The sequence below is a fragment of the Physeter macrocephalus genome, chromosome 10 (genome assembly GCF_002837175.3).
Source record: "Physeter macrocephalus isolate SW-GA chromosome 10, ASM283717v5, whole genome shotgun sequence".
NCBI classification, from domain to species: domain Eukaryota; kingdom Metazoa; phylum Chordata; class Mammalia; order Artiodactyla; family Physeteridae; genus Physeter; species Physeter macrocephalus.
The window spans coordinates 19,257,156-19,272,889 of NC_041223.1; the positions used below are offsets into that span (position 1 = coordinate 19,257,156).

At 37.3% G+C, this 15,734-nt stretch overlaps 1 protein-coding gene across 2 annotated transcripts in view; it reads right to left on the bottom strand.

Moving 5' to 3' along the window:
• The window catches only part of GRM1 (glutamate metabotropic receptor 1), a 355,259-nt gene that overhangs the window by 93,046 nt on the left and 246,479 nt on the right, over positions 1-15,734 (bottom strand). For both annotated transcript variants that reach the window (XM_024122616.2, XM_024122617.1), the window contains exon 3: positions 13,501-13,736. In XM_024122616.2, coding sequence (XP_023978384.1) covers positions 13,501-13,736 — 236 coding nt within the window. The remainder of the gene's footprint in view (positions 1-13,500; positions 13,737-15,734) is intronic.

Consider the following 15,734-nt stretch of genomic DNA (forward strand, 5'->3'; position numbering starts at 1 on the left):
AGAAATTAAGGAAAAAATCCCATTTACCATCACAACAAAAAGAATAAAATACCTAGGAATAAACCAACCTAAGGAGGCAAAAGACCTGTACTCAGAAAATGATAAAACACTGCTGAAAGAAATTAAAGATAACATAAACAGATGGAGAGATATACCATGCTCCTGGATTGGAAGAATCAATATTGTGAAAATGACTATACTACCCAAAGCAATCTATAGGTTCAATGCAATCCCTATTAAATTACCAATGGCATTTTTCACAGAACTAGGACAAGAAATTTTACAGTTTGTATGGAAACACAAAAGACCCTGAATAGCCAAAGCAATCTTAAAAAAGAAAAACGGAGGTGGAGGAATCAGGTTCCCTGACTTCAGACTATACTACAAAGCTACAGTAATCAAGACAGTATAGTACTGGCACAAAAACAGAAATATAGATCAATGGAACAGGATAGAAAGCCCAGAGATAAACCCATGCACACATGGTCACCTTATCTTTGACAAAGGAGGCAAGAATATAAAATGGAGAAAAGACAGTCTCTTGATAAGTGGTGCTGGGAAAATGGACAGCTACATGTGAACAAATGAAATTAGAACACACCCTAACACCATACACAAAAATAAACTCAAAATGGATTAAAGACCTAAATGTAAGTCCAGACACTATAAAACTCTTAGAGGAAAACATTGGCAGAACACTCTATGACATAAATCACAGCAAGATCCTTTTGACCCACCTCCTAGAGTAAGGGAAATAAAAGCAAAAATAAACAAATGGGACCTAATGAAACTTAAAAGCTTTTGCACAGCAAAGGAAACCATAAACAAGATGAAAAGACAACCCTCAGAATGGAAGAAAGTATTTACAAATGAAGTAACTGACAAAGGATTAATCTCCAAAATATACTAGCAGCTCATGCACCTCAATATCACAAAAACAAACAACCCAATCCAAAAATGGGCAGAAGATCTAAATAAACATTTCCCCTAAGAAGACATATAGATGGCCAACAAATACATGAAAAGATGCTCAACATCACTAATCATTAGAGAAATGCAATTCAAAACCACAATGAGATACCACCTCACATCGGTCAGAATGGCCGATCAAAAAATCTACAAACAATAAATGCTGGAGTGGGTGTGGAGAAAAGGGAACCCTCATGCACTGTTGGTGGGAATGTAAATACAGCCACTATGGAGAACAGTAGGGAGGTTCCTTAAAAAACTAAAAATAGAAATACCATATGACCCAGTAATCCCACTACTGGGCATATACCCTGCAACCTAAATGTCCATCAACAGATGAATGGATAAAGAAGATGTGGCACATATATACAATGGAATATTACTCAGCCATAAAAAGGAATGAAATTGAGTTATTTGTAGTGAGGTGGATGGACCTAGGATCTGTCATACAGAGTGAAGTAAGTCAGAAAGAGAAAAACAAATACCATATGCTAATGCATATGCATGGAATTTTAAAAAGTGGTACTGATGAACCTAGCGGCAGGGCAGGAATAAAGACGCAGATGCAGAGAACGGACTTGGTGGTGCAGGGTTGAAGGGGAAGTTAGGATGAAGTGAGAGAGTAGCATTGACATATTTACAATACCAAATGTAGAATGGATGTCTAGTGGGAAGCTGCTGCATAGCACAGAGAGATCAGCTTGGTGCTTTGTGACGACCTAGAGGGATGGGATAGGGAGGGTGACAGGGAGCTCAAGAGGGAGAGGATATGGGGATATATGTATACGTATAGCTGATTCACTTTGTTGTACAGTAGAAACTAACACAAGATTGAAAAGCTTTTGTACTCCAATAAAGATGTGAAAAAAAAGAGAAAGAACACAATGATTTAAAAATTGTGATATATAAGATAGATGTCACATGTCATGTTTAGGTAAGTAAAATGGTTTTAAATGTATTATATTCATGTATATACATAGAGAGTTAATATCATTAAGACAATATTACTATTTAAATATTTGTGTAAGAGCATCACATAATTTATTTCACTTAATTTTACTATTTGCACTTTAACTTTGGTATATACTTACCATGTTACAGATGAGGCAACTGAGGCCACAAAATATTAAAAAAAATTTTTTCCAAAGCCACCCATATCAAGGAGTAAAGCCAGAAATCAAATAATGATCTACTAACCCACATCTAGGCCAGAGTAGGTCTTTGTGTGTGTGTGTGTGTGTGTGTGTGTGTGTGCGTGTGCGTGTGTGTATGTGATATTTTAAAGGAGCTTGAGGACAGTAGGTCACACTTTTATTTTAGTCGCAGCAGTGCTTTAATTAGCAATACTGTCCACAGAGGAATTTTAAACTAGAGAACAATATAAATAATTTCAATTACAGAAAATCCCATCTTGTTTTTGACATATAATAATTGAATAGAGACGGTACTTTCAAACTTCTGGCAACCTTGCACTGTAGACATGATGTGGCCAAAGAAAATATTATTCATTTTTATGAGCAGCTGCCCCTGACCAAGATGAACAAACAGAGTGTGAAGCAGGCAGAGATGAAGCAGGTGGTAGCCCCACAATCTGCGGGGTGCCTGTAATACCTGCTTGTCAAATCCAGCCCTCATAGTTCCACCAGCCTCAACAACTCCCTGATCTTTAGTCTTCTTTTGCTAAATGCCCCCACACAGTGCCTATGTTTAAAGTCCTTTGCTTGTCTTTCATCAAAGAAGAAGCTGGGGAAAGAATGGGGTGAGATGGGGTCAGGAGGGTCCAACCTGAAACCACCAATCTGAAGTCTACTCAATTTCTTTGTTGTCCCTGCAAGCATTGGGAAAAGCCATATAGGAGCAGCTCTTTAGGGGGAAATGCACGGGAATTCCCTGGCAGTCCAGTAGTTAGGACTCTGCATCCACTGCTTGGGGCCCTGGGTTCAATCCCTGGTTGGGGAAGTGAGATTCTGCAAGCCGTGTGGCACAGCCAAAAAAAAAAAAAAAATAGGGGAAATGTTCAATCCTCCAATGAGCTTGCATAGCTCACTGCATTGACCCCACTGTCTTCCCTCCTCCTCACACTTGAAATGCATGTAGTCATCATGACCTTGGCCCACCTTCAATACGTTATAGGGATTAGCCCTAATAAGCCATTTTTTATTTTCCGTAAACATGATTGGTTCTAAAGCGGTCTCTTAACCATGGCTCCAGGAGGAAGTTATCTCAGGACTCCATAACAGGAAGAGCTTCATTTTTTACGAAGGATGATAAGCAACTTGTATATCTGTGTCTTTTGGACACTGTGGTTCAAAGTCAGAGTTGTTGTCTATCTCTAGTCACAGAACGTAATCTTATGACATGTATTTTGTTTCTAAACACAACTTTGACTTTATCTCATTTTTCCCTGCCCTTATTCTACAAAATTTCCATTTTGTAAGAAGTCATATTGTAATTGTCACAACCAGGATGAGCATAAGGAGACATGACAGCTAAATGTAACGTAATATTCACTGAATGGTATCCTGGAACAGAAAAAAAAAAGGCATTGGATAAAAACTAAGAAAGTATGAATAAAATATGAACTTTAGTTAATAAAATGTGTCAATATTGTTTCATTAATTATAACAAATCTAAGGCACCAATATAGCATGTCAGTAATGGAGGAGCCTGATTGTGAGGTATGTAGAATCTCTGCACTATCCTCACGATTTTTCTGTTAAGTCTAAAACTATTCTACAAAAGTGTTTATTTAAAAAAAAATCAAGGCATATATAAGTCACCTTATACCATAAATATGGTACCTTATACCATACACTTATACCATAGCTAACTTTCTGGAATATTTATTTTCTGCTCATTTCACTGAAAGTCATATTGTTGAAACTTTTGTAGATTGCCTTAAATAATTATTGGAAAAAAGCTAGCTATTAATGCATAAAACACATTCAGACACGTATACATAAACTTTTGTTAAATGGTCTAGCCTTATGTACAGATTTTCATATCTTTAGTTTATATGTGCTGTGCCAAATAACTAGAAGACTTCTGCATAGTTCCTTCATTACACATCTTGATTCATCTATTATTTATCATGTTTATTATTTTTTTGTTATGAGAACTTGTAACACCTATTCTCTTAGCAACTTTCAAATACACAGTACAGTATTATTAGCTACAGTCACCATGCTGTACATTGCATTCACATGACTTATTTTATAAATGGAAGTCTGTATAATTTTTATTTGTGTTTTCATTATTATTTATTCATATCACCTATTTTTTTTTTTTTTTTGCGTTACGCGGGCCTCTCACTGTTGTGGCCTCTCCCGTTGCGGAGCACAGGCTCCGGACGCGCAGGCTCAGCGGCCATGGCCCACGGGCCCAGCCGCTCCGCGGCATGTGGGATCTTCCCAGACCGGGGCACGAACCCGTGTCCCCTGCATCGGCAGGCGGATTCTCAACCACTGCGCCACCAGGGAAGCCCACCTATTTTTTTTAAACAATGATTCCTAGGTATATCCTCAAAAGTACTATTTGACTTTTGTTTGTATTCTTTCTTTTCAATAAACGTAATTCTAATAGCTATATAACCACACCTCTAACTTGATCACATCACTTTACAGTCTAGGACTTAGGTGCTCATGACTTAATCTTACCTGCAAACTGAAGAAGTCACTAATGACATGTTTTAAAGACTCAAAGGCCAAGACTGATTTCCTTTATGGTGTACAGATTTTAAAATGAGAAAGTACAAGTTTTATAACAAAAATTTAAAAAGTAAAAACAATTTTAATTTCAAGAAAGGGTATTCTGATACAGGACGTCTTGGAAGATAAAAGTTTTAAAAATTATAAAATCTGAGAAAATATTCAGCCTCAGTGATAATAAGAAAGGTAAAAATTAAAATGACACTAATTTTCACATATTATTTTAGGAATTTTAAAAAGTATAATGCCTAATAACAGTGTGCCAGGGACTCGGATAATCCTGTGAAGAAGGTTGCAGCTGAGAATTCTTAGCCATTTGCTACATTACAATATCTTCTTACCCTTTGAATGTAGAGACTTGGAAAACTGTCACTTAAGAGAAGATGATGCAGCCAGGCTGAGGCCATTTTATACCTAGGGGTTGATGTAAATAAATTACTATGAGAAGGGGGAAATATAACCCTGAGACATTTAACAACCTTTTTACAATGTCATAAGAATTTGTGCATGCTTGTTATTTTGCAAGAAATAACTGTGTTGCTAAGAGGTAATATTGACCTCTCATGCCCCACATGAGAAAGGAAATCCTATCACTGCCCTTGAATGTCAATCATCTTAGGTCAAATCTAGGAAGAAAGATCCCTCGGTTAGAGCAGTTTGCCATGTCTGACTATATAGGAACCCCTTTCTTTTTGTCCTTCCTAAGATGGGAATAAACTCCAATTCCAGAGCCTTTAAACAAAGACATCACTAGTGGAAACATGAAAACTCTGTACAGTAATACCTAATTATTACTTAATCTTACCTTAATTAGAAAAGAAAGGCATTTTGGTGACATGCCCTTCTGGCTAATGTCTCACTGTTTGGAGTTCTGAATCTTTCATTCACTGTTTTAATAAAAATGACCTACAATTAATTTAGCCCCTGGTAAAGAGGAAGGAAATTTTTCTTCATCTTTGGCAAAAATATATCAAGGCATCTTGACACAGTAATTCTGCCAATTAAAGGTTTGAGTTTAAAATTCCAAAACTTTTAGCCATACATATATTTTAGGCACATAAGATTATGGCTGTAGTGTTAATCTTGGTTTAATAGTTTCATAGATTGTATTATTGCTCACAAATATTAGATGCCTTTCCCTTGGGATGGATTATATTTCCTCCCTCTAGTGGTATTTGGCTGGACCAGAGCAGTGGCTTTGATCAATTAAATGTTAGTGAAGTGACATGTACAACTTTTAGCAGAAGCTTTAAATCTAGACCCCACTGATCATGCTACAATTATTAATGTTCCATATAGTAGCTGTTCTATAAGACTGGCTCCCAGAGTGCCAAAGACATGGAGTAGTCTTAACCAACACATAATGAACATGTGGCATGAATGAGAAATAACTATTTCCTGATATAAGACATTAAGTTAAGGGTAATTTGTTATAACGGTATACCCTAACTTATTCTGACCAAAAAGTAAATTGGTACCTAAAATTAGGTGGATGCTACATCAACAAAAACAACAGTGAACCATAAGACATGAAGCTTACAGAAACAGGTAGCAGATGGCAAGGAGACTATGACCAGGATCCAAAAGGACATAAATTCACTATTATACAGTGATATAACATTCAATAACATTGTGACTTGTAATAACTTGGAAGGCAGGTATTTTATCAAATGAGCTTTCATATTTAGGTAAGGAGGTAGGAAAATTAAATGTACAGAGATGAAAATAAAATGGATTCTCATTTCCAATTCTTAAAAGATAAAACTGAGAAGGTCTTTATGCTACAAAGGACAAATGAAAATTCAGCTTCATGACAAAGACCAAATCAAAACTCATATTGTTATATTAAAATCTCTTTAGGAATTAATTTGCACCTATAAATTTTTCAGATGAACAAAATTGCTAAGAGAGAAGAGGCAAAGACTGGTTTTTCATTAGAAGTTGGTTAGGCTCAATGTTTCTAAAATTAAGACTAGAAGGTAAGGATTCTCTAAAAAAAATTGTAGGCATAGCTACTGGCACATGTTGTGATGGATAACCTAGTTAAAAAGAAAGCTACATTTTTTGAAAGAGTTTTACAGAGAAAAATAAAAAGCTACCAGCCTAGACTAAAAGATATTGTGACCACTGGAGACTTAAAATGGTCTTTGTGCCCCAACATTTTAGGGCCAGGAAGCAGACTGAAAAAGTTGCTCGGCCCTCAAAGAAGACAATGCCAAATGCCTCATCTGAAGACACCAAAAAGGATGATTGAAAAGGAGGGACCTTACTGAGACTGGATGCAACGTCCATGGAGAACACCAGACTTGGAACTTCTCCCAGGGAAAACATAAGAGCTTACTCAGAGAATGTTTCCCAATGCCAGTAAGGGACACTTGGGATATCTCCTGAGTGGAATTTTAGAATTTCTGTGGACCAATCACTGCTGTGTATCTCTAAGACTTTGCCTTTTCCAAAATGATTATTTTTACAATTCTTTCATTTCTCCCCCATTATGCACTGGGTGCAGAAGGACAGCTAACTTGTCTCTCTCACACACGGGACCATGAAAGAAGAGCCATGTTTGGCCTGTTGTAGAGAATTTTATATGATCCTAAACTTTGAGCCTGATCATTGGATGGGTCACTTGCGTTGTCTCTGTTGGAGAGTAGATGAATGTATTTTGCAGGAAGAAATTAGATTTATCTAAATAATTTCAACCAGAAAGACAGAGTATGGTAGATCTATTGTTGTTCACAAAATATCAATATTTGCTTCCTTTTCCAAGGAAAGTATGATACTTCTCCACTCACTGATATCAGGTCAGGCTGATGTAACTTTCTTTGGTCAATGAAATATTTTTAAAAGTAGTGAATGTCAATTCCAGGTAGAAACTCTAAGAGCCAGCACATGATTTTCCATACCCTATTTTTCCTCTGTAGTAATGGGCAATGTTCCAGACAGAATCTTCACTGTCAGCTTGGTTTTGCAGTAAAGATAACCTGGAGAAAAGGCATAGAAAACCTGCAGAGGAAATGGGACCTGAGCCAGAACTAAGTCTGTACTTTGAAGGTACTGGAATTTGGGGTCATTAGTTACTGCCCAGTCTATCCTAACTGATTCATATTCCTGTTTCCATATCTCCATAATGAATAGACCAAGGAGGAAATAAAAAGAAATTACTTTCCTACATTCTACTCCTAGGACTTGACTCAAAAGAAATGAAAGCATATGTCCAAACAAAGACTTGTAGATCGATGTTCATAGCAACTTGATTTGTAATATCAAAAACTATAAACAACTCAATTGCCCATCACCAGGTGAATGAATAAAACAAATTGTGATATACCCATTTAGTGGAACACTACTCAGCAATTAAAAGGAATGAATCGTTGATACATGCAGTACAATGATGAATCTCAAAATAATTGTGCTGAGTGAAAGAAGGCAGACGAAAAAGAGTTCACAATGTACAATTCCATTAAAGTGCAGAAATTACAAATTAACTCTAGTGACATAAAACCAATAAGTGGTTGCCTGCCAATGGGGGTGGGTATGGGTATAATATATACAAATATTAAACCATTACCTGCATAGTTGTATACCTGAAACTAACATAATGTTATGTAAATTATAAATAAGTAAGTAAATAAATAAATAAACAAATAGAAATTGATATAAACAGACACATGTGGCTAGTGGCTACCACATTTGACAGTGCAGGTCAAATGTATTAATAAGAAATAGGCAGGATACAAAATTAATATACAGAAATCTGTTGCATTTCTATACACCAACCTCAAAGTATCAGAAAGAGAAATTAAGGAAACAATCCCACTTACCATTGCAGCAAAAAGAATAAAATACCTAGGAATAAATCTACCTAAGGAAGCAAAAGACCTATACTTGGAAAACTCTAAGACACTGAGGAAAGAAATTGAAGACAACACAAACAGATGGAAAGATATACTGTGTTCTTCAACAGTGTTGTCAAAATGGCCATACTATCCAAGGCAATCTACAGATTCAATGCAATTCCTATCAAAATACCAATGGCATTTTTCACAGACTAGAACAAATAGTTTTTGAATTTGTATGGAAACACAAAAGACCTGGAATAGCTAAAACAATCTTGAGAAAGAAGAACAGAGCTGGAGGAATCATGCTCCCTGACTTCAGACTATACTACAAAGCTACAATAATCAAAAAAGTATGTTATTAGCACAAAAAACAGACCCATTGATCAATGGAACAAGATAGAGAGCCCAAAAATAAACCCACACACTTACGGTCAATTAATCTACGACAAAGGAAGCAAGAATAATATACAAAGAAAAAAAGACAGTCTCTTCAGTAAGTGGTGTTGGGAAGACTGGACAACATACCTGAGTATGTTTCCTAGTGGTAAATTCCGTGCAGTGTAAAAGAATGAAATTAGAACATCTTCTAATACCATATACAACAATAAACTCAAAATGGATTGAAGATCTAAATGTAAGACCAGATACCATAAAACTCCTAAAGGAAAACATAGGCAGACCACTCTTTGACATAAATTGCAGCAATACTTTTTGGATCTGTCTCATAAGTAAAGAAAATAAAAGCAAAAATAAACAAAAAGACCTAATGGAACTTAAAAGGTTTTGCACAACAAAGGAAACCATTGACAAAATGAAAATACAACCTACTGAATGGGATAAAATATTTGCAAATGATATGACCAATAAAGGATTAATATCCAACATACATAAACAGTTCATACAACTCAACATCAAAAAACAAACAACCCAATTAAAAAATGGGCAGAAACGAATAGACGTTTTCCAGAGGAAATGCAGAAGGCCAACAGGCACATGAAAAGATGCTCAGCATAGCTAATCATCAGGGAAATGCAAATCAAAACCACAATAAGATATCACCTCACTCCTGTCAGAATGGCTATCATCAAAAAGAACACAAATAACAAATACTGGTGAGGATGTGGAGAAAAGGGAATCCTTGTATACTGGTGGTGGGAATGTAAGTTGGTGCAGTCACTGTGGACTTCTGTGGTATAAGTGTTCTCCAGTTTGTGAGTCACCCACCCAGCAGTTATGGGATTTGATCTTATTGTGATTGCGCCCCTCCTATCATCTCATTGTGGCTGCTCCTTTGTCTTTGGATGTGGTATATCTTTTCTGGTGAGTTCCAGTGTCTTCCTGTCGATGACTGCTCAGCAGTTAGTTGTGATTCTGGTGCTCTCACAAGATGGAGTGAGACCACGTCCTTCTACTCCGCCATCTTGAACCAATCGATCTCACAATGATTAATTTTTTAGAAGCTGGACTTTGACGTTTTAGTTAGTGCTTTTCCAACACAGCTCCAGTCCCCTGATATGCTCAACTAATTAAGCGGTGATGTAGACTTTGCATGAAGTACTTTTTAATTAGCCACAGTGATTCCAAAATTATTCAGCCTGAGCTCATGACCCTTAATATTCAAACTGACAATCCAGAGCATGTAAACTCTTTATTTAAATAGTGACATCTGAAATTAAGCTCAATAAAGGTTTCTATGGAAACACACTGCCATATCAAAACTTTGCAAAACACCAAAATGACCCAATTAGAAGAGGTAAAAATAAATGTCAGAAAGTGTAGCTATGAATAGTATGGAAAGGTTACTTCTATTTCTTTACATTAATTTTCATAAGTGTGTCTGCATATTCATTAGAAGACTACAGAATTCATTTGATATTCAAGAATATCAAGTAGATAAGGATGATACATGAAGTGAAATTTTATGTTGATCTGCAATAAAATTGAAGCCAATTCCCTACACAGATTAAAACTGAAGAGTAAGTTTACATGAATGTATGCACACAGACATAAAATACCAGGATTTTTGCAGCAGAAAAGATGAATAACTTTTATGAATTAGTTCCAAGTAGAGAAGTTAAATAAGCCTTCTGTCTTCCTTAGAACTAAGAACAAAGGAAAATATTTGTGAACTTGACTCCAGAATGAAATGCAAATAAAAACATGTTTATCAAATTTTATAATCAAATAAGAAGCTCTTAAAAATAGCTTTGAGGGTCAAGCATAATATAAGAACAATTCATGAGTGTGCCAATCTTTTTTCCTGCTATGAATGTTAACCAAGTTTAGATTTTAACCTTGACATTTGCATATACTGTGACAAATGAAAACCCAAAGTATTATTGTACATGGCTGCAGAATTCTAACTTTTGTTTTGAAAGCTCAAGTCTCAAGATATTTTCCTGGAAATCCTTAAATAAAGACATCCAAACATGTTTAAAAAGTAATATTCTGAACTCTACTAATGAAACACAGTATCAAAGGGACATATATATAGTTGTATCATTAACAGGCATCTCAAACTTAACTCATCTGAAATTTAGCTCCTGATCTTTCCCTAACCTGCTTTTCCTGGAGACTTCCTCATCTCAGTCAATGGAGACACCATCTTTTCAGTTGCTCAGACCAGAGTCATTTTTCACAATTCTATCAGCAAATCCCCTCAGCTCTCATTCAAAATATCCTCAGAATTCAATCACCTCTCTCCATCTTGCTTGCCACAACCATGGCCCAATCTACCACACTGTCACCTACATTATTACAGCAACCTCCTAACTGCTCTGCTTCCTTCTTCTGACTTTCCCCGTTTTGTCAAAACTTTAAAACTGCAGCAAGAGTAATTCTGTTCAGAAAAAGTAAGGCTGATACTGTCTCTACTGTGCTTGAACTTCCCAGTGGCTTTCCATCTCACTCAGAACAAAGCCAAAGTTTTCACAAGGGACAGTTAAGTCCTGCAGGACCTGTTCCCCTGTGTTCCTCTCTGACTTATCACCTGCTATTCAATGTACTCACTGGCTTCAGGCAGCCTGAGCTCCTTACTGTTCTCCCACTAAGCTGGGCATGCCAGTGCGTCTATTTATTTGCTATTCCTCTGCTTGGAATGCCCTTCCCAGGTGTTTGCATGGCTCACTCTCACATCTTTAATCAAATGTCTCTTTCTCAGTGAGGCTTTCTCTGGCCATTCTCTTTTAACATGCTTCTATGATCACTTAAATGAGAATATATTTTGCTTAATTTATTTTTGTTCTATTTATTTCCCTGCGTGGAAATGTAAGGTTATTGAAACAGTTCTTTTCCTCTTTTGTTTTCTGCTGTATTTCCATCTCCTAGAATAAAGCCTTGCATATACTAGGTGCTCAATAAATTTTGTTGAACGTTGAATCACTGAAACATATTTCATTTAGAAAAATAATAGTCCTAACTTTTCCTTAAATAAAGTAAAACTCATTGACAACAACATAAATTAACTGATCAATACATTAGTAAGAAATGACTGAGATTCCAGAGATCAGTGGTGTATAGGTTCTGTGAGGGTTACAAGAACTCCCTATCTTCAAAGATCTTACAGTTTAAGAAAACAACATTCATTAGAAAACAATAAAAGACAATCTATTACTAAATTCCAAGTCCAAAGTAGTCAAGCACTGTGGTATTTAGGAGGTGAGTGTTCTAATTCCATTGTTGTCATTAACTAAATGAACCTAAGGAAATGTTGCCCCTTTATCCTCAATGTCTTCATTTTGCAAATAAGGAGAATGCACTAGGTGGCTTATTGGTCCACTAGAATTCTTAACTTCTATTGGTCTATTATTTGAGAGAAGAGAGAAGTCAGTAGAGATATGTGACAGAGGTGATTAGCTGTTCAGCAACTCTTTTCCCCTTCTCCTAGCTCTTAGCCTCCCAAGAAGCCATACCAAAGAAGTTCTAACAACCTTGATTGATTGAAAATAGATTCACACCAAGCAGTTTCCCAGTGAATTCTGCTGAATCTTATCAAGTTAGACACAAATCACTGCTTTAAATATTTTGGTATTTTAAAATAATTTTCTAATATCAAAATGTGAATGTTATTAAAAGTAGAAATAGTTTTTGTCATTATTCTTACCCTGTCTTATAAAAACTCATTGTCTTCAGTTGTTATTTATCTATATCATGCGTATTATCTGTTTTGATTTGCCCAAAGAGACCACAAGTTTCTCTAGGTCAAGAGTCATGAATTATACACCTTTCTGTCCTTTTTTTTGGGGGGGGGGGTGTATTCAGTGCTTTGTATGTGCTGTGTGAATGAATGGGTTCTAGACATTTCTAAATAAAATCTTCTCAGCCTAGTTATAGGAAATATGTGTCACATCACTGTGCTACAATACAAATTTGGTCATGGATAGAGTCTTTAATGCTCTGGTAGTTCCTGGTGGCAGGGAGAAGGGAGACATCCTGTGGAGTTCATTAAGCCCTGAAAGACCTTTAACAATGTGCCGCCCTTCTTTGGCATGCCTCTAGTGAGTAGTGCATGGGAAGTATCTGTCCCTTCTTGTCACTTGTGCCCATATACACCCACGTTGGTGGTGTGCCCCTAGGTGACATCTTATCTTCTGCTGACTTTTATATCAAAGCAAGTCCTAAAGAAGAAAAAGGGATCAAACCAGTGCTGCTTACTTATGTCTGTGGTTATCATCTCCTAAGCATGCCTGCAATACAAACTCTTCCCTCTGGCCTGAATACTAAATACCTGAATTCTCAGTTTCCTTTTCCTTTATTTATCTTTTCTTATAACTTGTCCCACCAGAGACCAAAGCAGTCTCCATGTTTCCAGAATATAGAAACATGAATCCTTGGGGCAATACACACTCCCTCCTCATTTTAGCTATTTTATAAATTAAGTTGGCAATTTAGTTCTTGTATCTCCAGCCTTGGAACTTTCTATACTTACTGAACAAACTGGAAGAGATGACCAAAATCTGAGTTGTGATGTTGTAAACACGAGTTACCTGTGCAGATTCTTTTAAAGTTGGGATTTTCCAGAATGTGTCCTGGTAGGCGGCACTGGAACCGATGTTGCCAGAACTCAGGGAACCAGGGATTCCGCGTGTTAGTGTCCAGCCTCAGTTTCAGGAAATAATCATCAAAGGACCTGACCTCTGGAGACTGCAGCTTTATCGTGATTCCCCCGTTGGCTTCCACCTCATAACCTTCAATGACTTCATCTCTGTCTGCCCAGCCATCACTAAAAAATGCAGGGATTGGGGTGGGGAGAGAGAAAGACAAAAGTCTCACAAATAGAGCTATGAGTTTTGCATGAATGAAGCAATTCAGCAAGACTTAAAGTCTATTTTAAGCCAACATTGCTATCCATCAATGACATTTTTTGTATTTTTGTGGAGAATAGAAAATTATAGAATCAAAAGGTCTTGTTTGTTTTTCACAGTAGTGAAAGTGATGATGAAGATGATGACAGTAACAATTACAAGAACTAACGTTTATTGAGCATTTACTAGTCACCAGATTCTGCACTACTCATTTTTACTGAGTCAGGTGTTCGGCAAATAGCTGAGTCCTGGTGGATCCTGGATACAGATCCAGGCAGTCTGGCTTCCAAGCCCATTGCTCTTTACAACTAGAGCACAAAGCCCATCGGTTGTTCTCCAAACCCGAAGAAAATAAAACCCAGGTACTCAGGACCTTCTCAATAAGAGCTAGGCAAGGTATCAAGGTTGCAATAAAGACCATTATATAAGCTGCATTATATAGTGTAGAAAATTGATTTAGCTTAGAAACATGACAATCAGATTTTGTTCCTGGACATTGTTCAAATTTGCATCTCTTAGAAATGACCAGATACTTTTTTTTTTTTTTCTAATGTTATTTCAAAATAACAGCATTAAAAGAAAACAATCTGGGCTTCCCTGGTGGCGCTGTGGTTGAGAGTCTGCCTGCCGATGCAGGGGACACGGGTTCGTGCCCCGGTCCGGGAAGATCCCACATGCCGCGGAGCGGCTGGGCCCGTGAGCCATGGCCGCTGAGCCTGCGCGTCCGGAGCCTGTGCTCCGCAGCGGGAGAGGCCACAACAGTGAGAGGCCAGCGTACCGCAAAAAAAAAAAAAAAAAAAAAAGCAAACAATCTGACTCCCCAAACTAAAAATAATCCTCCTGCTCACTAAATGGCAGTTCACTGACATTTCATTTGTAGGTTCAAATTTTTTAAGTTTGTTCACTTTCTAGAACATTCACATCTGCCATGAGGGATATATCTCCAGTTTAATTCAAGTGTATGTATGAGCTAGGCCCAACCTCACGTAAGTGGCTATGATCCCTTCCCAAGAGGGGGTCAAAGAAAAATTGCACCAGACAAGAGTTAAAGAGGCAAAGAAGACTTTATTCAAGACTATTTCAATAGGCCAAAGATACTGAACTCAATTCTGCTGAAACAAAAGGTGGAAGTGCTAGGATAAGCTAGTGAGGAAGTGCTGGCTGACACTGAGTGGAGTTTGGTCAATGTGATTAAACCATCTGTGTTTTATAATTGTCATTTATCTAAAGTAGGCTCCCACGTTCCCACAGAAACTGGGCGATAGGGGTCTGATATCACTCTTAACGATCATATTTTAAAGGGATGGCTCCCGGGCACCTGAGAAAAAAATTTCTCTGTTGTAAAACTAGCAAGAGGCTGGGAGAAATTTTACATTTCAAAGGGACAGAGAAAGAATTGACACTGGCATGCCTTTAAAAGTAAAAAGCTGTGACAAAGTGAGAGAGTGGCATGGACATATATACACTACCAAACGTAAAATAGATAGCTAGTGGGAAGCAGTCGCATAGCATAGGGAGATCAGCTCGGTGCTTTGTGACCACCTAGAAGGGTGGGATAGGGAGGGTGGGAGGGAGGGAGATGCAAAAGGGAGGAGATATGGGAACATATGTATGTGTATATATATATATATATATATAACTGATTCACTTTGTTATAAAGCAGAAACTAACACACCATTGTAAAGCAATTATACTCCAATAAAGATGTTAAAAAAAAAAAAGTAAATGCTCTAAGAAAAGGGAATTCTCGGGGCCCAAAGTAAGGACGAAATTTGCCTAAATTCTAGTCAAGCTTCGGAGAACATTAAGAGTGCCTTGGTGGGCTTCCCTGGTGGCGCAGTGGTTGAGAGTCCGCCTGCCGATGCAGGGGACACGGGTTCGTGCCCCGGTCCGGGAAGATCCCACATGACGCGGAG